Source organism: Mycetomoellerius zeteki, unplaced genomic scaffold (assembly GCF_001594055.1).
Source record: "Mycetomoellerius zeteki isolate Tzet28-1 unplaced genomic scaffold, Tzet1.0 scaffold106, whole genome shotgun sequence".
Classification (NCBI taxonomy): Eukaryota; Metazoa; Arthropoda; class Insecta; order Hymenoptera; family Formicidae; genus Mycetomoellerius; species Mycetomoellerius zeteki.
The window spans coordinates 5,455,445-5,479,633 of NW_017255975.1; the positions used below are offsets into that span (position 1 = coordinate 5,455,445).

General features: G+C 31.4%; 3 protein-coding genes across 3 annotated transcripts; all 3 read left to right on the forward strand.

The window, feature by feature from the left end:
- The first annotated feature begins 4,529 nt into the window (after nt 1–4,529).
- On the forward strand, nt 4,530–10,033 carry LOC108723705 (uncharacterized). The gene is made up of 4 exons (XM_018449626.1): nt 4,530–6,105; nt 8,280–9,158; nt 9,199–9,842; nt 9,984–10,033. Exons 1-3 carry the CDS (start codon nt 4,616–4,618, stop codon nt 9,818–9,820), a joined length of 2,991 nt encoding a protein of 996 aa, XP_018305128.1. The 5' UTR covers nt 4,530–4,615; the 3' UTR covers nt 9,821–9,842; nt 9,984–10,033.
- A 2,780-nt stretch (nt 10,034–12,813) lies between these two features.
- LOC108723697 (uncharacterized) lies at nt 12,814–19,488 on the forward strand. The gene is made up of 2 exons (XM_018449614.1): nt 12,814–14,647; nt 17,638–19,488. Exons 1-2 carry the CDS (start codon nt 13,176–13,178, stop codon nt 19,148–19,150), a joined length of 2,985 nt encoding a protein of 994 aa, XP_018305116.1. The 5' UTR covers nt 12,814–13,175; the 3' UTR covers nt 19,151–19,488.
- A 1,511-nt stretch (nt 19,489–20,999) lies between these two features.
- Nucleotides 21,000–23,111, forward strand: LOC108722576 (cytochrome P450 9e2-like). The gene has a single exon (NM_001365356.1). It carries the CDS (start codon nt 21,576–21,578, stop codon nt 23,109–23,111), a length of 1,536 nt encoding a protein of 511 aa, NP_001352285.1. The 5' UTR covers nt 21,000–21,575.
- The last annotated feature ends 1,078 nt before the right edge of the window (nt 23,112–24,189 follow it).

A 24,189-nucleotide genomic window follows, 5' to 3' on the forward strand; every position in this document is an offset into this window, starting at 1 on the left:
CCGGATATGAAGAGCGTGAAATGATTATAGATCTGTCGCTTTGGGCCTGCCAAATTACAGGCCTCAGGGATGAGGCGTATATGTTAAGAAACGTAATGCGTTCGCGAATGAATGCGAGCGGATACGCACTTGTGTATACATGTGTGGTAAATAAGATCAGACGGAAACGGTAATGCGTGAATAAGAGCACGGGATTGTTTTGCTTCAGAACTGATTGGGGCCTACACGCAAAAGATATTTTATTCGTATGAATTAATGAGAGTAATGAGACGCTTGATTGCGTGTTCACGCGATTACTTCGGTGGACATACATTAGGAAATAAAATAGTTCTAAGCACCTAACTAGAATTAATATCTATAATAGGAAACAAAATGATTCTAAAAACCTAATTAAAATTAATGTATTAGAAAACAAGTTGATATAATTAATTTATAATCAAATATTTTCTTTACTTTATTCCACGTATATTATTATATACTCTATTCACTTTGTTTTATCGTTACTGCAAACTGAACAATCTACAATTCGATAAAGCTAAAGTACTATAGCGGGTCTATATATAGTCTACGCCCTCGCTGATTCCTTTTCGCTCTCTCACCGCTATTAACATGCGTTTGCTATTGTCGACTAATGTATAGGTGAATGGGGAACCGGCACGCTACGGAGGGAACTTCCGCAGCTCCAATTCTACGGTGCAGATCACCGTTTCATCGCGTAATAGTAACGGAAGACGAAGAAGACGATATGGCGAAAAGAGAGACGCGTAACCGACGACGACTTCCGCGTAAGAAGTTATTAATTGCGGCCCTCGTTAACGGAATCGCGATTGTACGAACGTGTGCGAAAAGAATGAAAGTCGAACAACCACGCGAGTTGCGTCACTGCCCGCAATCCGCAGTGACGTGTGAGAACCACTTTTAGTAAACCGCTATCCGAAAATCAACCGCGATCGACACGCAACAATAGCTTGCGGAAAACACAAATGCGACAATCTGTTGTTTCAGATCGTTAGTTTCTCAGAACTGTATTTAAATTACGCAGGTGACGATAATTTTTCTGCGTAATGATTACGAAACCAGTTCACTAATACACAAGACTTTCGTAACGGTTTTGTTTGCTCATGCGATAAATTTGCTCTTTATTACATCCACATACTACAATAATTTTAGATTTTTATGAATGAATAACAGAGTCTGTTCTCTCGATTAAAGCATCGATCTCTCTTTGTTCAGGTACATTATACCGTTTGTTTCAATAAGATCTTTTTTATAATTACGAAATATATGTAAGATTCAAAATTTACAATTGTACCAGTGATAAAAATAGTCTGAGTTTCAACCATAATTTCTGTTAACGATGACAATAATTTAGCAATGTTACGCACGACATTAATCCGAGTACCGGAAAAGTAGCGAACCGTTGGGACGATAAGTATTCTCAAGCACCGTGACGATTGTGTACTCTCATTGGAATGTAGAAGGGTTCTTAACCATTAATTAAATTAACGCTCGAGTAAGCAAGAGATACGAGAAGGAAGCGAAATGCAGAATGGTTCTCGTCCTTCTCTTTCAATCCTCGTTCAATTGGCAAGACGGAAGAATAGACGAATAAACGACGAGCAGTCATGCAAACGACACAAGAAGAATCAATAGGGACCTTTTAATCTCTGTCTAATCGATTGATTATCTGACTCATCAATTGGTGTTCACTCTTAAGTATGTATATAAATTGTTAAATCCATAAATACTTACATCTGTATGTGCTAATACTAATAAGTTACAGACGTATACATGTGTAAATTTGCGTAGGTAGATTTGCATATGTTGCTAAATTCTATAAATCTATAAATTGCTTCGTCTAAATTTATTCATCAAGCTATAAAATTCTCTTTCTCTAACGTTACATTAAACAATCTAAAATTAAATTAATCATATACATGTAAACTCTCCTTCTCTCTTTGTTTCTTCCTTTTATCAAGAAAACAAACAGATAAAATTATGTACCGAATACGATTTTCATCGATAAAGAGCGTAAAAAAACGCGTTAAGATACAGCAAACCCTGGAATTTACCGGAAGTTACACGAAGCGCAGATTATTATCGATGAGATAAACGACGACGATCGGTGCCGGTGGAGTGAAAGTCGACCTGTATCTCCACCTTTGATTCCGTAAATCTACCGTTCATTATCATATTTCCCTCAGCCAGTCATATTCTTCTTGAATAAAATTACCAACGAGATCATAAAACAGATAACTGAACGTTCAGCTCGCGAAGTATGATTCTTTTTTTAGATTTTCTATGCCTATCATGTGTTAATATTATAATATATGTATTAATATATCTATTCGCTGAATGACCAGATGTGAGTATATACAGACGTATTTTTCTTTTTTCTATTTTTTTAGTATTTGCTTGTCGCTCGCTGTCTTGCGAGGCTCTTCTTTTCCAGTTTTTCGATTATGTAATTTGTTTTTATTACTGTAAACTTTTCGACCACCTCCCTTCTTTTTCTCTCTTTGAAAACATTCATTAATGTTTCTTTCGAAATTCACGATTCTGGAGTCTTCTGATGCTATCTGTTACAACATGACAACGCTTTATCTTTTTTAATCTGAGGTTATTGATCGTCTCTGGTTGACTCTTAACAAACCCACTATTATCTTATCGTGAATGACATCATACGGATCATCAATTTTGAAGTGCATTTCATACTTTTGTGGAGCACGAATACCTATATGACCTTCTAGATCTTATCATATTCTGTCAATCGTTAATTCTGTAAATATGTCTCATTTATCGCGTTGACGTTTATATTATACTTATTGTTCGCAATACGTGACATACAACACGTCAACATGATACACATTAACATAATACCCATTTTAGTTATTAAAACTTCTATTTATGAACATGAGTCATGATTGTTGTAAATGTAAACACAAAATAATAAAAATTTGTTACATGTATAATTATATTTAAAAAATATGTATATATACGTACATTAATTTAAAAATATTTCTTGTACTTGCTCAATAGATACATATATATTATATATACTCGATTATACATAAATTGTAAATCCTTTCTTTATGAATTTTCAAATATATAAAAATAGTAAAACTATGCTTAAAACTTTTGCCCATTTCAGTAAATGATAATATTGTTTTTAACTTTCACTTCGTGAGTACAATTATCAAGTAATCGAGTGAATTGATTAATTGTCAGAATGATATATTCTTATCTGTATGATGTAATGGGAATAAAAATTAAAATGATTTCTAATTTAACATGATAAAAGATAAAAGTAAATTAAAATAAATAAAAATAAATAAAATTAAAGATAAAAGTAAAAAAGTGAACATTACAGAAATAAAATCAAGACTAGGATGATATTATATAGTAACAAAAATCAGTAAAAATTGTTAATAATAGATATTAACATATTTATGTTATCCAACAATATATTTTAATAAATGAACTTCTACGTATTTTATTAATATACTTCACGTGTTACGTAATCTGCGAACGACTAGTTAACACATACTTCGATGCAATGTACCTACGTGAATTTCATTAGGTCTATATATATCTATTACAAACTACACATTCTACATAACTTATGATTTCAATTTCACTGATGAAGCCAACGATTAAATAATTATATTAACAATAACTAATAAGAATAATTATTTGAGATATTTAATTAAAACCTGTGACGCAGATTTAATAAATTTTTCAGTGATATACTTGTTACATACTTAAGTCATGATGACTCTATATACTTCATATCAACAAACGGAAATGAGAACTGATACAACAAACAAACATAAAAATAAGAAATATAAGATAATATAAAATAACGAAGTCTTATATCTATACATGATATAATAATGTGACTTTGCAAAATATAAGATTTTCTAAAATTTTATTCTCATATAAACCGAATAATTTTTCATTATTTATTAAACTAAAACAAAATATTTTCAATAGAATTGATGTATCCTTTCCTGAAATTGATGTTCAATATATACAATATAATAATTTGTAAAATAAAACCGAAGCAACATACTTTTATACATTATTTATTTTTCAACTTATTCAACCATTAATAATTGCTAATTTCAGTAAAAAATACTTTCAAACATCATTTCATATAGTTTTCAAAAATAATTCTATAACAAAACAGGATTAAATACAAAATTTATATAACTACATACATCAGTCTTTAAATTGCACGTATATGACAGCATACACAACAAAGATTCACTGATTTGCCTAGTCCAAAGTACCAACGCCGATTGATCTTACAAAAGATGTGTTAAGGGAAACGATATTTGCGTCATTGGGAAACGATAGTGCTATATGCGTCATTCTCTCTTTATCGTCCATTAGACATAAAACAAGGCCAGAGTAACACTGATAGTCATCCCGAACACACACACGATGCTTGAAAGCATTAACTTCACAACGATTATTAGTATATTACGAGATAGAAGCTGCTGTGACGAGCAGTTGTACGCAGCGATTCATGTCAGCAGTATCGTTAGCGTTCCATGTATAGTCAGTCACACTTTATCAAACATTTACAAAAAGATTGTAGGAACATTTTCTAATGACGTCTGTTTGTGCCATGGAATATTGGTCGATACTATTATCGATAGTGATCGGTGTAATCAGTATTCATTACCTTTTTAAAAATTTTAATTTCTTTAAAAGAAATGGTATTATACACGTGCCGCCAATTCCATTATTTGGATCCGCGATGCCAGTTCTATTTCGTCGAATGTCATTCGTCGATTTCATTTTGAAGATATACAATTTCAATCCAAACGCAAAATATTATGGATTGTACTTCACGACAAATCCAGTCTTCCTGCTTCGCGATCTGGAACTCATTAAAACTGTCCTTGTTAAAAATTTCGAGGCATTTCCAGATCGTCGTGGTTTCGCCGACATAAACGATACATTATTTAAGAAAAATTTGTTTTCTCTTCGCGGAGAAAAATGGCGGAACGTGAGAAATCTGTTGAGTCCCTCTTTTACTTCCAGCAAGATGAAAATAATGTTTACATTGATGTCCGAATGTGCTGTGGATTTTGTAAAATTTCTATCGACATCACAAGCGGATAAAGGCGCTGTAAACATGAAAGATATCTGCTCTAAGTACACAAACGATGTCATCGCTACATGTGCATTTGGAATCAAAATCAACTCTATGAAGGATCCAACGAATAAATTCTATATTTACGGCAAGGAAGCGAGTAACTTCAGAGGAATCGTTCGCAGTTTAAAGTTCTTTTTTATTGTAATGTTTCCGAGACTTGGGCGAATTCTCAATATAAAATTTATGGACGATTATCTGTCGAATTTCTTCAAGGACATTATAAAAACTACAATCATGACTCGTGATGCGGAACACATTACACGTACGGATATGCTACAGTTAATGATGGATATCAGAGGCAAAGAAGATCGTAGAGAACTAGACATCGACGACATGACTGCGCAAGCGTTCATCTTTTTCCTCGGCGGTTTCGAGACCAGCTCAACCGCAATGTGCTTCGCAGCTCACGAAATTGCAGCTAACCCAGAAATTCAGACGAAATTACAACAAGAGATCGACAAGGTTTTAGAGGAGTCGAACGGAGAAGTGTCTTACGAAGTAATTAATCGACTCGAATATTTAGATGCGGTGATAAGTGAGGCTCTTAGATTATATCCACCAGCGACAGTCTTAGAAAGGGTGTGCGAAAAAACTTTTGAGTTACCATCCACATTGCCAGACGAGAAACCTTTTATTGTAAAGAAAGGTATGCTTGTCTGGATTCCTGTTCTTGCAATCCATCACGATGAAAAGTATTACGACAATCCGAAGAAATTTGATCCAGAAAGATTTTTAAACAACAAGATGAACAATTCTTCGAATTATATGCCATTCGGATTAGGACCAAGAATGTGCATAGCTAACAGGTTTGCCATGCTGGAAGTCAAAGTCTTATTATTTCACTTATTAGCGCGATGTGAACTGAAACCTTCAGCAAAAACTACGTCCCCAATAAAATTTTGCAAAGATTTCATAATAATGCCGGAGAACGGATTCTGGTTGAATATTCAGCGTAGAAAAGATATGCATCCTGTACTGGAGCTTAAAAGAATGGATAATTAAGCCTCAGAAAACATTTCAAACGGTAATAATGTAGTTATTATAAAAAAAAACAATTATCAGTTCTTGAAATGTTCTTTGGAGTGCTTTAAAGTTCATTTTCATTATCATAATTAAATTGACGATTATTGTAATGTGTAATGTTATTTCCAGTTTCAATTCATGTTTGTGATTTAAGTTCGACAAACCGCATCGGCGTGTACTTTATAGAACTGAATAATGTATTTTCAAATTTTGATCTGTGATTTATAAATATTAACTTTATCAAGAAAAACTGTGTTATTTACAAATATGAGTATTGTTAAACGAAATTATCGAGATCTATGTCATTTGAAAAGAGGATTCTTTGTATCATTTGATTTATTCGTATAGGTCTAAATAAAATTTATTAAAAAAATTATAATTTAATAAAAATTATTTTTGTAATAGAAATTGCACATGCACCTTCATGAACGCGCACATATTATAGCATTGTATGGAATAATAATGAAATCAACATTATATATTAAAATTACTTACTGCGAATGTTAATAATTAGTTAATAAGTTAACAGTTTCGTAACTTCAAGAATAAATCCAATATAAATAAAACGCTTATAGCTATATGAACCTCCGCAGTTGTTAGTGCATAAATTATATATTCATTTATGACGCGATAAAACATAGTTCGCCAATATTGTACTTACGAAACGAAGTTAACTGTAGGCCGATATAGGCATTTTACTTTATTGAATTAATAATTAGTATTACTGAAATATTGTTGAAATATAATTTAACAAAAATAAAATCAGAACAAACTGTAGCAATTTCTATTTAGGTACATGATCGAATTTGTTTTCTCCGTGCAATACATTGATATAGATTTTTGTATAAATAAATAGAAGAAAACGTGATGTGGAATGCGTGTAAGCTACAGGAAATTTATTATTAATACTTATTAATATTTATTATTACCTTTAATAATAGCGTGACATTTTTAAAAGTATATACTCGCGTGGAGATCAATTGACCTATATTCTAATTAATTCATTTTTTACGTGTAAATCAATTTTTTATTATTACTAATAAATAATTATAAACTAAGACACGTTATCAACAGAAAATAATAATTTCTAAACATTAAAAATTATAAAAAATCCATGTTTATGTAAAAATATTTCTTTACGTCGTATTTTGATCAATAAATTCATAACTTACTCATCGAAAAGAAATTACTATATCTTAATAAATATTTCTTTAATCGCAAGTAGACACACACACGCACTTTTATTTATAGGAAGTAAATATATTTACTCAATGAAAAAAATGATAGTTAAATTGATGAAATTCTTGTTCGAACTGTACATAAGATATTTGCTCACTCACGCATATGACAGTTTTGTTTTCAACTTCAAATCTTCAGTGTGCAATGCTTATTAAGTAATCGAATAAATTGAATGATTTTCATAATAATATATTCTTATCAGTAATGTAATAGGAACGAAGGTCAAAATGATTTCTAATTTACCAAGATAGAGAGAGAGAGAGAGAGAGAGAGAGAGAGAGAATCAAAGATAAAAATAAAACATTGCAAAATGATAGAGAACTTTTCGACTTAGTTCACTCTACACACGAGTGCTTTGTCACAAATCACCGGCCATCCTGTACACACACACACACACACACACACACACACACACGCGCGCGCGCGAAAACATACAGAACATATAACAATGATTTATTCATTTACATCCATAAAAGTACCAACGCTGATTTATCTTACATAAGGAGCATTCGAAGAAACGCTAATAGCGCCGTTTGAGTCATTTCGCCTTTAATGTCTATGAGACATAAAACAAGGACGGAATAATACTAATAACGTCATCCCAAACACACCCATAATGCTTCAAAGCATTTAGTTCATAACGATTATTAGTATACTACGAAATAGGAGCTGCTGTGACGATTAGTTGTACGCAACGACTCGTATCAGCAGTATCGCTAGTGTCCTATGTATAGTCATTCACATTTTATCAAACGTTTACAAAAACATTGTAGGAAGATTTTCTAATAACATCTGTTTGTGCTATGGAATATTGGTCGATACTATTATCGATAGTGATCGGTGTAATCAGTATTCATTATCTTTTTAAAAATTTTAATTTCTTTAAAAGAAATGGTATTATACACGTGCCGCCAATTCCATTATTTGGATCCGCGATGCCAATTCTATTTCGTCGAATGTCATTCGTCGATTTCATTTTGAAGATATACAATTTCAATCCAAACGCAAAATATTATGGATTGTACTTCACAACAACTCCAATCTTCTTGCTTCGCGATCTGGAACTCATTAAAACTGTCCTTGTTAAAAATTTCGAGGCATTTCCAGATCGTCGTGGTTTCGCCGACACAAACGATACATTATTTAAGAAAAATTTGTTTTCTCTTCGCGGAGAAAAATGGCGGAACGTGAGAAATCTGTTGAGTCCCTCTTTTACTTCCAGCAAGATGAAAATAATGTTTACATTGATGTCCGAATGTGCTGTGGATTTTGTAAAATTTCTATCGACATCACAAGCGGATAAAGGCGATATAAACATGAAAGATGTCTGCTCTAAGTACACAAATGACGTCATCGCTACATGTGCATTTGGAATCAAAATCAACTCTATGAAGGATCCAACGAATAAATTCTATATTTACGGCAAGGAAGCGAGTAACTTCAGAGGGATCGTTCGCAGTTTAAAGTTCTTTTTTATTGGAACGTTTCCGAGACTTGGGCGAATTCTTAATTTGAAAATTATGAACGATAATGTGTCAGATTTCTTCAAAGACATTATAAATACTACAATCATGACTCGTGATGCGGAACATATTACACGTCCGGATATGCTGCAGTTAATGATGGATATCAGAGGCAAAGAAGGTCGTAGAGAATTAGACATCGATGACATGACTGCGCAAGCGTTCATATTTTTTCTCGGTGGTTTCGATACCAGTTCAACCGCAATGTGCTTTGCAGCTCACGAATCTCGGTGGTTTCGAGACCAGTTCAACCGCAATGTGCTTCGCAGCTCACGAAATTGCAGCTAACCCAGAAATTCAAACGAAATTACAACAAGAGATCGACAAGGTTTTAGAGGAGTCGAACGGAGAAGTGTCTTACGAAGTAATTAATCGGCTCGAATATTTAGACGCGGTGATAAGTGAGGCTCTTAGATTATATCCACCAGCGACAGTCTTAGAAAGGGTGTGCGAAAAAACTTTTGAGTTACCATCCACATTGCCAGACGAGAAACCTTTTATTGTAAAGAAAGGTATGCTTGTCTGGATTCCTGTTCTTGCAATCCATCACGATGAAAAGTATTACGACAATCCGAAGAAATTTGATCCAGAAAGATTTTTAAACAACAAGATGAACAATTCTTCGAATTATATGCCATTCGGCTTAGGACCGAGAATGTGCATAGCTAACAGGTTTGCCATGCTGGAAGTCAAAGTTTTGTTATTTCACTTATTAGCGCGATGTGAGCTGGAACCTTCAACAAAAACTACGTCCCCAATAAAATTTTGCAAAGATTTCATATTAATGCCGGAGAACGGATTCTGGTTGAATATTCAGCGTAGAAAAGATATACATCCTGTACTGGAGTCTAAAGGAATGGATAGTTAAACCTCAGAAAACATTTCAAACGGTAATAATTATCTATTATAAAAAAGTTATTATAAAAAAAAACAATTATCAGTTCTTGAAATGTTCTTTGGAGTGCTTTAAAGTTCATTTTCATTATCATAATTAAATTGACGATTATTGTAATGTGTAATGTTATTTCCAGTTTCAATTCATGTTTGTGATTTAAGTTCGACAAACCGCATCGGCGTGTACTTTATAGAACTGAATAATGTATTTTCAAATTTTGATCTGTGATTTATAAATATTAACTTTATCAAGAAAAACTGTGTTATTTACAAATATGAGTATTGTTAAACGAAATTATCGAGATCTATGTCATTTGAAAAGAGGATTCTTTGTATCATTTGATTTATTCGTATAGGTCTAAATAAAATTTATTAAAAAAATTATAATTTAATAAAAATTATTTTTGTAATAGAAATTGCACATGATATTCGTATAGGTCTAAATACAATTTATTAAAAAAATTATATTTTAATAAAAATTATTTTTGTAATCGAAATTGCACATGCACCTTCATGAACGTGCACATATTATAGCATTGTATGGAATAATAATGAAATCAACATTATATATTAAAATTACTTATTGCGAATGTTAATAATTAGTTAATAAGTTAACAGTTTCGTAACTTCAAGAATAAATCCAATATAAATAAAACGCTTATAGCTATATGAACCTCCGCAGTTGTTAGTGCATAAATTATATATTCATTTATGACGCGATAAAACATAGTTCGCCAATATTGTACTTACGAAACGAAGTTAACTGTAGGCCGATATAGGCATTTTACTTTATTGAATTAATAATTAGTATTACTGAAATATTGTTGAAATATAATTTAACAAAAATAAAATCAGAACAAACTGTAGCAATTTCTATTTAGGTACATGATCGAATTTGTTTTCTCCGTGCAATACATTGATATAGATTTTTGTATAAATAAATAGAAGAAAACGTGATGTGGAATGCGTGTAAGCTACAGGAAATTTATTATTAATACTTATTAATATTTATTATTACCTTTAATAATAGCGTGACATTTTTAAAAGTATATACTCGCGTGGAGATCAATTGACCTATATTCTAATTAATTCATTTTTTACGTGTAAATCAATTTTTTATTATTACTAATAAATAATTATAAACTAAGACACGTTATCAACAGAAAATAATAATTTTTAAGAGTTAAAAATTATAAGAAACCCATGTTTATGTAAAAATATTTCTTTACGTCATATTTTGGTCAGTAAATTCATAACTTACACACTGAAAAGAAATTACTATATCTTAATAAATAGTCTAAAGGCTTAGGACGCTCGCACGGAATGCAAGAGATCCGGGTTCGACTCCCGGCCGAGGCATTATTTTTCGCAATAAGTTTTATTACAGTTTTTAAGTTGGGGAATTTGGGGGGATTATTAATATTTTCAGATTTGATTGCGTTGAAAGTCCGACAACCATATCGGCACGCAATTATCATTTCTGAAATTAATTCATTTAAATGAATTTACAATAGTTCAACATCTTAACGTTCTGACCGTTATGGCGCTTCTTAATTTAAAATTATTATGTTTAACATTAGCGGTCTTTCAATCTTATGATTCTTAATAAATAGTTTTTTAATTACAAGCAGACATTTATTTACAGTAAATATATATATTTACTCAATGAAAAAAATGATAGTTATATTAATGATTCTTGTTCAAACTATACATAAGATATTTGCTCACTCACGCATATGACAGTATTGTTTTCAACTTCACTTCTTGAATGTTCAATGCTTATTAAGTAATCGAGTGAATTGAATGATTGTCAGAATGATATATTCTCATCAGTATGATGTAATGGGAACCATGTTCAAAATGGTTTCTAATTTATCATGATAGAATCAAAGATTGAAAAGAATTGTACAATGATAGAAAACTTTTCGACTCAGTTTGGTTCACTCTACACACAAGTGCTTTGTCACAACTTACTAGACACCCTGTATATATATATATATATATATAGGGTAGAGTAGGGCTATTTGAGTGTAGGGGCAAGTTGATCAAATGCAAATATTTAAATAACCAAAATATATGTAGATACGTCTATGCTTGCGTAATGTAGCACAAAGACAGAGATTATCTTAATACAATAATCTGTATCCGGTCAAATGCCAAATACGTGCGTTTTTTTGTTTTTGCATATCAAAAATAAAATTATTAGGTGAGTATTCTTTTTGGTCTACATGGTAATTAAAGCGATTGATAATAATCAAATGTATTTTTTAGATATAAGTTATTATCGTGTTTTTTAACTTTAATGTTTAAGTTGCTATTTTATTTACGGTTTTTCAGTTATATAAAAGTATTTCAGTTAACATCGATATGGGGCTTGTTGAGCCAGTACCTCATAACTAACCTTATAAACTCAGCTGCTTAAGTGAAATCTGTCTTTATTAATGCTTTTTATTTTATGTCAACGATTAAACATATATTTTACGTTTAATTATTATTATAAAGAGTAAAGATTTTAGTTTTTCTAATTTTGTTAATTAAAGCATTTAAAAAGAAAGAATATTACAAATTATTATACTTAAGATGCAAATAATAAAAATTTGATTAATATACACATAATCCTTTCATGTTTTTAATAATATATAAACTCATTAAACGATTATCTTCATGGCTTAACTTATCCTTCGAGGATGCTCAACATGTCCTATAGATGGGGCATATTGATCCACTTTGAATCCTTGTAATTAACGTAATTTTTTTCTTATTTACGAGATATATCAAGAATTTATAAGTACTTAATTATTGAGCCAGATGAACATGCAACATTTTAAAGCATTTACTATTAGTCTATCATGATTGTGTAAAGATTTATAATAATTTAAAGAAAAAGTGTCATAACTAGCCCCGCTCTAGCCTACATATATATATGTATGTGTGTTACATACGTGAAAACATACAGCATACATAACAATGATTTATTGATTTGCATCGATCAAAGTATCAATGCTGATTGATCTTACATAAGGTGCATTCGGGGAAACGCTAGTAGCACTGTTTGTCATTCTACCTTTATCGTCCATTAGACGTAAAACAAGGACAGAGTAACACAAATAGCGTGAATTACGTCATCCTCAACCCATCCATAATATAGCTTGAAAGCATTTATTTCACAACGATTACCAGTATATTACGAGGTGGGAACAGCTGGACCGAGCAGTTCTACGCAACGACTCGTATCAGCAGTATCGCTAGTGCTCTATCTATAGTGAGTCACATTTTATCAGACGTTTACGAAGTTGTTGGAAAATTTTCAAATAATATCTGTTAATGCCATGGAATATTGGTCGATATTATTATCGATAGTGATCGGTGTGATAAGCATTCATTATATTTTCAAAAATTTTAATTTCTTTAAAAGAAATGGTATTATACATTTACCGCCTCTTCCATTATTTGGATCCACAATATCGATGGTATTTCGTCGAATATCATTTTTCGATTTCTTGCTGAAGATATACAACTTCAATCCAAACGCAAAGTATTTTGGACTCTACTTCACGACAACTCCAGTATTCTTGCTTCGAGATCTGGAACTCATTAAAACTGTCCTTGTTAAAAATTTCGAGGTATTTCCAGATCGTCGTGGTTTCGCCGACTTTAATAATCCGTTATTTGAGAAAAATTTATTTTCTCTTCACGGAGAAAAATGGCGGAACGTGAGGAATCTGTTGAGTCCCTCTTTTACTTCCAGCAAAATGAAAATGATGTTCACGTTGATGTCCGAGTGTGCTGTGGATTTTGCAAAATTTCTGTCGACATCACCAACAGATAAAGGCGATATAAATATGAAAGACGTCTGCTCTAGATATACAACTGATGTCATCGCTACATGTGCATTTGGAATCAAAGTCAACTCTATGAAAGATCCAACGAACAAATTCTATGTTTACGGCAAGGAGGCGAGTAACTTTAGAGGAGTCATTCGCGGTATAAAGTTCTTTTTTCTTGGAACGTTTCCAAAACTCGGGCGAATTCTTAATTTGAAAGTTATGAACGATTATGTGTCGGATTTCTTCAAGGACATTATAAGAACTACAATCGCCACTCGTGACGCCGAACACATTACACGTCCGGATATGCTACAGTTGATGATGGATATCAGAGGCAAAGAAGGTCGTAGAGAACTAGATATCGATGACATGACTGCGCAAGCGTTCATATTTTTTCTCGGTGGTTTCGAGACCAGTTCAACCGCAATGTGTTTCGCAGCTCACGAAATTGCAGCTAATCCAGAAATTCAGATGAAATTACAACAAGAGATCGACAAAGCTTTAAAGGAGTCGAACGGAGAAGTGTCTTACGAAGTTATTAATCGGCTCGAATATTTAGATGCGGTGATATGTGAGGCTCTTAGATTATATCCACCAGTCGCCGCCTTAGAAAGAATATGCGAAAAAACTTTTGAGTTACCTTCCGCATTGCCAGACCAGAAACCTTTTATCATGAAAAAAGGTATGCTTATTTGGATTCCAGTTCTTGCAATCCATCGTGATGGAAAGTATTATGATAATCCGGAGAAATTTGAACCAGAAAGATTTTTAAACAACAAGATGCACAATTCTTCGAGTTATATGCCATTCGGATTAGGACCGAGAATGTGCATAGCTAACAGATTTGCCATGTTGGAAGTCAAAGTCTTGTTGTTTTATTTATTAGCGCGATGCGAACTGAAACCATCTGTGAAAACTACGTCACCAATAAAATTCTGCAAAGATCTAATAATGATGCCGGAAGATGGATTCTGGTTAAATATACAGCCTAGAAAAAATATACATTCTATACACGAATCTACAATAATGGATAGTTAAGCCTCATAGAACATTTCAAATGGTAATGCAGTTATTACAAAAAAATTTCAGTTCAATTCTTCAAAATGTTTTGAAGTTCATTTTTATCGTTATTAAATTATTTGTAATGTGTAATATTATTTTCAGCTTCAATTCATGTTTGTGATTTAAGTCTGACAAACCACATCGGCGCGCAGTTTATAGAATTGAATAATGCATTTACAAATTTTTAACTGTGATTTGCAAATATTAACGTTATCAAGGACGAAATATGTTATTTACAAATATAAGTACTATTAACATCATTGTCCGAGAACCGTTTCGACAAAAGAAAGGATCCTTTTTTTATTTGATTTATTCTTCTTGGTCTAATTTCAACTTATCAAAAAAATTACATTTTAATAAAAATTATTTTTGTAATAGAAATTGCACATGCACCTTCATGAACGTATACATATTATAGTTTTGTATAAAATAATAATAAAATCAACACATTATATATTAAAATCATTTTTTGCTAATGTTAATAATTAGTTAATAAATTAATAGCTTTGCAATCCCAAGTTTAAATCCAGTATAATAAAACGCCTCCGCAGTTGTTAGTGAGTAAATTATATATTTATAAGGCGATGAGACATAATTCGCTAACAATATACCAAACAAAGTTAACTGCAGGATGATGTTGGCATTTTACTTCATTGGATTCATAATTTGTATTACTAAAATTGTTGAAATATAATTTAACAAAAATAAAATCAGAACAGATTGTAACAACTTGTATTTATATATAATCAAATTTTGTTTTCTCTGTGTAATATCTTTTTATAATTCATTGATATAGATTTTTGTAAAAGAAACAGAAAAAAAACGCGATAAAGAATGCGTGTGGGTTGTAGGATATTTATTATTAACATTTATTAATATTTATTACCTTTAATAATCGTATGACTTTTCTTAACGTAAGTGCTCGTCAATCAATTGATCTATACTTTAATTCATTTATTTTTTACGTGTAAACCAATTTCCTATTTTTACTTATAAGTTATCAACAGAAAATAACAATTTTTAAGATTTAGAAATTAGAGGAAATTCATGTTCTTAAAACTTTTTTTTTGGTAATATTTTGGTTAGTCAATTCGTAACTTATACATTGAAAAGAAATATAGAATATTCTAAGTAGATTTATTTACAATAAGCAAATATTTACTCAATAAAAAATGCTAGTTAAATTAAATTAATGGTTCTTGTTCAAACTGTACATAAAACATTTGCTCATTTAAGCATATGACAATTTTGTTTTCAACTTCACTTCTAGAGGACAATGCTTACTAATTGTAAGTAATCGAGTGAATTGTGAATGATTGTTAGAATGACATATTCTTATCAGTATAATGGGTACCAATGTCAAAATGATTTCTAATTTATGATAGAATCTTTCTCTCCTTCTCATCATCATCATCATCTCAAAGACAAACATAATAAAGTGAAAATCACAAAATTGTAAATTATAAGACTATGATGAGATTATACAACTTATAAAAATCATTAAAAACTACTGACGATAATAGATGCCCACATATGTGTGCCGTCAACAACATATTATATTTTAATAAATTGATTTTTTTGTATTTTATTAACATACTTTACGTATTTATACATAATCTGCTGAGAGAGAGACGACTAATTCATACGTACTTATAATTTGATGCAATATACATACCTACGTGAATTCCATTAGCTCTATATACGTCTATGAAATTGCGCAATCATTCCACATAATTTGTCACTTCAATAGTGATGAAGTCAACGATTAAGTATTAATTTGTATCACCAATAAATAATAAAAATAATCATTTGAGATTTCAAATTGAATCCTGTTATTCATTTCAGATTAACAAAAAATAATGAAAATAAATGCAACAAACAAACATAAAGATAAGAATTATAAGATAAAATATGATAACAATGTCTTATATCTATACATGATATAATGATATTCTCCTCTCTCTTCTCATAAAATATAAGATCTTATAAAATTTTATTCTTATACAAACTGAATAACTTTTCATTATTTGTCAAATTAAAACGAAATATTTCCAATGGAATGGATGCATTTTTTTTGTAAAATTGATATTCAATATATACAATGTAATAATTTGCAAAGTAAATTAGAAGCAACATACTTTTATACTTTACTTATTTTTTATCTTATTCGATCGATTAACAGATGCTAATTTCAGTAAAAAATATTTTCAATTACACACATTTCGTATATCTTTCAGAAATAATTCTATAATAAAACAGCATTAAATAAAGAATGTATATAGAAATATGCTTCAGTCTTTAAATTGCACATTTAATATGATCGTGTAAGCTTCTTCATTAATTTTGTAAAGATTACATATATACTTTAATCTTTAATATATATATATATATATATATATACGTATGTGTGTGTATATGAGTGTTACATCCCAGTAAACACAATGTTACATGAAATATACATGGAACATTGTGTTTACTGTAATATGCGCAAACATGCAACTCGCACAATAATGATTTATCGATTTGTAAAGAGCGAAACACTGACTTTACATAAAATGCGTTTGGGGAAACGCTACTAGCGCTATTTGTGTCGTTCTATCTTTATCGTTCATTAGACGTAAAACAAGGACAGAATTACATATGACGCAGACAGCGTCATCCTGAACACATCCATCTTGAAAACATTTACTTCACAACGATTGCCAGTATATTACGACGTAGGAACTGCTGTTACAAGCATTTATACGCAACGACTCGTATCAGCAGTATCGCTAGTGCTCTATCTATAGTGAGTCACATTTTATTAGACGTTTACGAAGTTGTTGGAAAATTTTCAAATAACATCTGTTAATGCCATGGAATATTGGTCGATTTTTTTATCGATAGTGATCGGTGTGATCAGCATTCATTATCTTTTTAAAAATTTTAATTTTTTTAAAAGAAATGGTATTATACATTTACCGTCTGTTCCATTATTTGGATCTACAATGTCGGTTATATTTCGTCGAATATCAATCTTCGATTTCATGCTGAAGATCTATAATTTTAATCCAAACGCAAAGTATTTTGGATTCTACTTGACGACAACCCCAATCTTCTTGCTTCGTGACGTGGAACTTATAAAAACTGTCCTTGTTAAAAATTTCGAGGCATTTCCAGATCATCGTGGTTTCGTCGACTTTAACGAGCCTTTATTCGAGAAAAATTTGTTTTCTCTTCGCGGAGAAAAATGGCGGAACGTGAGAAATCTGTTGAGTCCCTCTTTTACTTCCAACAAGATGAAAATAATGTTCACATTGATGTCCGAATGTGCTGTAGATTTCGCAAAATTTCTATCAACATCACCAGCGGATAAAGGCGCTATAGACATGAAAGACATATGCTCCAAATATACGAATGATGTCATCGCCACGTGTGCTTTCGGAATTAAAATCAACTCTATCAAAGACCCAACGAACAAATTTTATATTTGCGGCAAGGAGGCGACTAATTTCAGAGGGGTCATTCGCGGTATAAAGTTCTTTTTTCTTGGATTGTTTCCAAGACTCGGGCGAATTTTCAATTTGAAAATTGTAAACGATTATGTGTCAGATTTCTTCAAGAACATTATAAGAACTACAATCGCTACTCGCGACGCAGAACACATTACACGTCCGGATATGCTACAGTTAATGATGGATATCAGAGGCAAAGAAGGTCGTAGAGAACTAGACATCGATGACATGACTGCGCAAGCGTTCATCTTTTTCCTCGGCGGTTTCGAGACCAGTTCAACCACAATGTGCTACGCAGCTCATGAAATTGCAGCTAATTCTGAAATTCAGACGAAATTACAACAAGAAATCGACAAGGTTGTAGAGGAATCGAACGGAGAAGTGTCTTACGAAGCTATCAATCGACTAGAATATTTAAATGCGGTGATAAGTGAGGCTCTTAGATTATATCCACCAATTGCCGCCTTAGAAAGGGTATGCGAAAAAAATTTTGAGTTACCACCCGCATTGCCGGACGAAAAACCTTTTACCCTAAAAAAAGGTATGCTTATTTGGATTCCGGTTCTTCCAATCCATCGTGATGAAAAGTATTACGATAATCCGGAGAAATTTGATCCAGAAAGATTTTTAAACAACAAGATGCACAATTCTTCATGTTATATGCCATTCGGATTAGGACCGAGAATGTGCATAGCTTACAGATTTGCCATGTTGGAAGTCAAAGTCTTGCTTTTTCACTTATTAGCGCGATGTGAACTGAAACCATCTGTAAAAACTACGTTACCAATGAAATTCTGCAAAGATATGATAGTAATGGTGCCGGAGAATGGATTTTGGTTGAATATTCAGCGTAGAAGAAATATTCATCCTGTATTGGAATCTACAGTAATGGAAGCCTCAGGAAACATTTCGAATACGTAGTAGTAACATAGCTTTTATAAAAAATTAGAATTATCAGTTCTTTAGAGTGTTTTAAGGCAGGGTAGGATCTGAACACAAGCATTATCGTAACAATTCTTGTACTCAAACTCGTACTTTTTAACATTATTAAATTGACGATCGACATAATTTATAATGTTATTGCTAGCTTCAATTCATTAATGTGTTCTAAGTCCGACAAACCTCGGCGTGCTGTTTATAGAGCAGACTAATATGTATAGAAATTTTCAGTACTAATTTGGAAATATTAACATTATTTAACACAAACTGTGTTATTTAAAAATATGAACATTATTTAAACTATTATCGATGTGTTTTGACCGAAAGAGTATTCTTTTTCTTATTTGATTTAATCATGTAGAACTAAATTTTAAAGAAATTGCATTTGTAATAAAAACTATGTTTGTAATAGAAATTATCCATATATATTCATGAACACATATTACAGTATTTTATGTAGTAATACTAACATCAAGATTATATATTGCAATTATTCAGTGCGAACATCAATAATTAATTAAAATTAATAAAAAAAAAGTTAATAGTTCTGTAATTCTAAAAATAACTCCAATGTAAATAAAATGTTTATATGAGCCTTCGCGGATTTTAGTGCGTAAATTATATATTCATAAAGAATATGAATATATAAATAATATAAAATATTAAATCATTTAGTATAAAACATTAAATTTTTCTTATAAACAACACATTTATTTATAAAATACTACTAAAAGCTTAATATTTAAAATTTTTTCAATTTACCCAATCATTGAGTCATGTCCACTGGTACATTTATGTACTTTATGTCTACGAAAAATTGCACAATCATTCTACATAATTTATCACTTGAATATCAATAAAGTCAACAATTAATCATTTGTAATGACAAATTAATAATAGTAATTTAATTTGTATTGACAATAAGTAATATAGACTATAAGTAATTATAAATATCAAATTAAAATGACTCAGTTTTATCAAATTGATAAATAGCATACTGCATAAAATTATTACGTAAGTCTTAACATCTTTATCGATGCTATTGGTTTTGCGTCAACAAGCAGTGATAGAAGAAAATGTAACGAATAAACGTAAAGATAAGAAATACAAAATAAGTAATAACAAAGATTCTTATGTTTATATATAATGCTATTTTATAATATATTAGATTTTATAAATGAGGTTATCCATTGTAAATGAAGGCTTCTGCCCAGGAGATGAAACCTCTGAAATCAATAAATTCCAAGTCAGCCAATAATAGCTGAACTTGGGAAACTTCAAATATGATTTTTCCAACTTTTCTTGCTGATGAGAAAGGAAAGTTCGAGAAGGACGATAGGTGCAATATCAAATTTCACAACATATTTTAAACAAATTTATCGATTTTATGGAAGTTTCATCTCCAAGACTGAAACGCCATGTGGGCATCCGTTTCGTTTTCATGTAAATGGTACAACTTTTCATCATTCTTCAAATAAAAATAGAATATTTTCGTTGAGATTGGTGCGTTTTCTTTTGATAAAATTCGTTTTAAATATACAAGATAACTTATAAAATAAGCCTACAAAAAATGTGTTTTTATACACTATCTATTTTTTTATTTTATTCGATTTTATATAATCAAATGATAATTCTAGTAAAACATTTTTTTTAACAATGTTTCTTATATTTAGAAATAATCACATAATGATAGCGTTAAGTACAATATTTATATGCGTCAATCTTTGAATTACAAATTGAATATGATCATGTAAACTTCTTCATTTATCTTCTACGAATTACATAAGCAATTTAATTTTAGATATCTATATATATCAGTGATGCCATTCCAGCCTGCTTGCAGTACGGTTAATAGCATGAAGAAAGTAGGTAAGAAGGCACATACTATGATGATTCCATATCCGTATAATACACTTGCGAATGCGTTGTGTCCGCCTATGGTCCCTTTTCATGCTATTAACCGTTCTGCAAGCGGGCGGGACTTCGCATCGCTGATATATATACGTGTGTGCGTGTGCTACGTATATACAAACATAAAGCATACACACAAAAATTCATTGATTTACATCAAATAAAGTACTAACATTGATTGATTTTACATAATGTGCGTTCGAGGAAGCGATACTAACGCTATTTGTGTCATTCTCTCTTTACTGTACCATTAGACGTAAAACAAGGATAGAATAACACAAATAGCGCTGATAGCGTCATCCCAAACGCATACATTCAGCAGCTTGAAAGCAACACTTCATAACGATTACTGGTATATAAAACGAGATAGGAACTTCTATACGAGTAGTTGCATGCTACGACTCGCCACGGCAGTACCGCTAGTGTTCTATAGATAGTCATACTTATCAGACGTCTACAAAAAAATTATAGTGAGATTTTCAAATCTGTTTGTGCCATGGAATACTGGTCGATATTATTATCGATAGCAATCGGTGTGATCAGCATTCACTACCTTTTTAAAAATTTTAATCTCTTTAAAAGACATGATATTATACACATATCACCTGTTCCGATATTCGGATCCACGATATCAATTATATTTCGTCGAATATCATTCATAGATTTCATCCAAAAAGTATACAATTTGGATCCAAACTCCAAATATCTTGGATTCTACTTCATGATGAATCCAATATTGGTGATTCGTGATTTAGAACTTATTAAAAATATTCTTGTTAAAAACTTTGAAGCATTTCCAGATCGGCAAGCTTTCTCCGATACAAATGATATTTTATTCAAGAACAATTTGTTTTCTCTTCATGGAGAAAAATGGCGGAACGTGAGAAATCTGTTGAGTCCCTCTTTTACTTCCAGCAAAATGAAAATGATGTTCACATTGATGTCGGAATGTGCTGTGGATCTTACAAAATTTCTATCAACGTTGCCAGTGAATGAAGAAAGTATAAACACGAAAGACGTTTTCTCGAAATATACAAACGACGTCATCGCTACTTGTGCATTTGGAATCAAAATCAACTCTGTGAAGGATCCAACGAATAAATTCTATATCTATGGCAAGGAGATAACGAGTAACTTCAAAGGGGTCGTTCGTGGTATAAAGTTTCTTTTTCTTGGAACGTTTCCAAGAATCAGTCGAATTCTCAATATAAAAATTTTGAACGATTATGTGTCGAATTTCTTCAAAGACATTATAAAAACTACAATCATGACTCGTGATGCGGAACATATTACGCGTCCGGATATGCTGCAGTTAATGATGGATATCAGAGGCAAAGAAGGTCGTAGAGAACTAGACATCGACGACATGACTGCGCAAGCGTTCATATTTTTTCTCGGTGGTTTCGAGACCAGTTCAACCGCAATGTGCTTCGCAGCTCACGAAATTGCAGCTAATCCAGAAATTCAGATGAAATTACAACAAGAGATCGACAAAGCTTTAGAGGAGTCAAACGGAGAAGTGTCTTATGAAGTCATTAATCGGCTCGAATATTTAGATGCGGTGATTAATGAGACCCTTAGATTATATCCACCAATCGGTTTCTTAGAAAGGAAATGCCAAAAAACTTTTGAGTTACCATCCGCATTGCCGGACAAGAAACCTTTTATCATGAAAAAAGGTATGCTTGTTTGGATTCCGATGTCTGCAATCCAACATGATGAAAAGTATTACGATAATCCGGAGAAATTTGATCCAGAAAGATTTTTGGACAACAAAATGCACAATTCTTGGTGTTATATGCCATTTGGATTAGGACCGAGAATGTGCATAGCTAACAGGTTTGCCATGCTGGAAGTTAAAATATTGCTGTTTCACTTATTAGCGCGATGTGATTTGAAACCTTCTGTGAAAACTGCTACCCCAATGAAATTTTCCAAAGATGGGTTTCTAATGCCAGAGGATGGATTTTGGTTGAATATTCAGCGTAGGAAAGATGTGCATCCTGTGCTGGAATCTTATAGTTGTGAATAAAAGCTTGAGAAAAAATTTCAAATAATAATAACATAGTTGTACTAAAAAAATTACAGTTATCAGTTCTTTGGAATGTTTTAAAGTTCGTTTGGGCATCATTATTGAAAATTGACGATCAATATAATTTTTTATATTATTTCTAGCTTCAATTCACGATTGTGCTTTAAGTCCGACAAGTTGAGTCGGATTGTACTTTATAGAACTAAAAGATATGGTTATAAAGTTTCAACTGTGGTAAATATATATATGGTATGTATATAATTGACATCAAGCACTATATTATTTACAAATATAAACATTATTAAAACTGTTATCGAAATCTATTTTGATCGAAAAAGTATTCTTTTTCTTATTTGATTTACTTTTATCAATCTAAATTCCACTTACAAGAATGTACATTTATAATAAAAAATTGCTTATGCATTTTTATAATCTTTATAAATAATATATATTATAATATTAGGGGGAGACCGAAGCTAAGTGGGCACTTTTTTTTCAATTGCAACTTTCAATAACAAAATAAACTATTTTAGTCAAATGATTATTAGTGTTTTATAGAGTGATTATAAGACTACAAGATGGCAATAAAAAATTTTAGTGTTTGCAACTTCATTTCATTCATATATACAAAAAATGATGTGATTTAGAAAATAAAATCTCAAAAATTACTTTTGACTATCGAAAATACGTTTGACTATCTAACATAACAACGTGGCACCTACACTAACCAAACTTCGTTGGTAAAGAAGACACACAAGATGCTACCTACAATATAAATTGGGAATTCATAAGATATATTTTTGCCACTCAAAATTCGAATGCCAGCTTAGCCCCGGTCTCCCCTATATGTAGTAATAATGAGTAAAATCAAGATTATGTATTGAAATTATTTGTTGAAAATATCAATAATAACTTGTCGTTATCAATGTCGCACGCACACGTTTACATAAATTTTCGTACAACAATAGCGTTTCAATTAGACGTTTAAGTTTACTTCTAGGAATTCAATGTTGTATCTTCGTGTGATTTATTAATCTGTAATCTCTAATTTCGTAAATACAGATTGTAAAACATGTAT

Excerpts from the sequence above, each read along its gene's own strand:
- LOC108722576 (NM_001365356.1), top strand. The coding sequence starts at position 21,576 with ATGGAATACTGGTCGATATTATTATCGATAGCAATCGGTGTGATCAGC.
- LOC108723697 (XM_018449614.1), top strand. The coding sequence starts at position 13,176 with ATGGAATATTGGTCGATATTATTATCGATAGTGATCGGTGTGATAAGC. Across the intron at positions 14,648-17,637 it reads ATGCCGGAAGATGGATTCTG|CATTCATTATCTTTTTAAAA; the intron begins GTTAAATATACA and ends CGGTGTGATCAG.
- LOC108723705 (XM_018449626.1), top strand. The coding sequence starts at position 4,616 with ATGACGTCTGTTTGTGCCATGGAATATTGGTCGATACTATTATCGATA. Across the intron at positions 6,106-8,279 it reads ATGCCGGAGAACGGATTCTG|TATTCATTATCTTTTTAAAA; the intron begins GTTGAATATTCA and ends CGGTGTAATCAG. Across the intron at positions 9,159-9,198 it reads GATACCAGTTCAACCGCAAT|TTCAACCGCAATGTGCTTCG; the intron begins GTGCTTTGCAGC and ends TTTCGAGACCAG.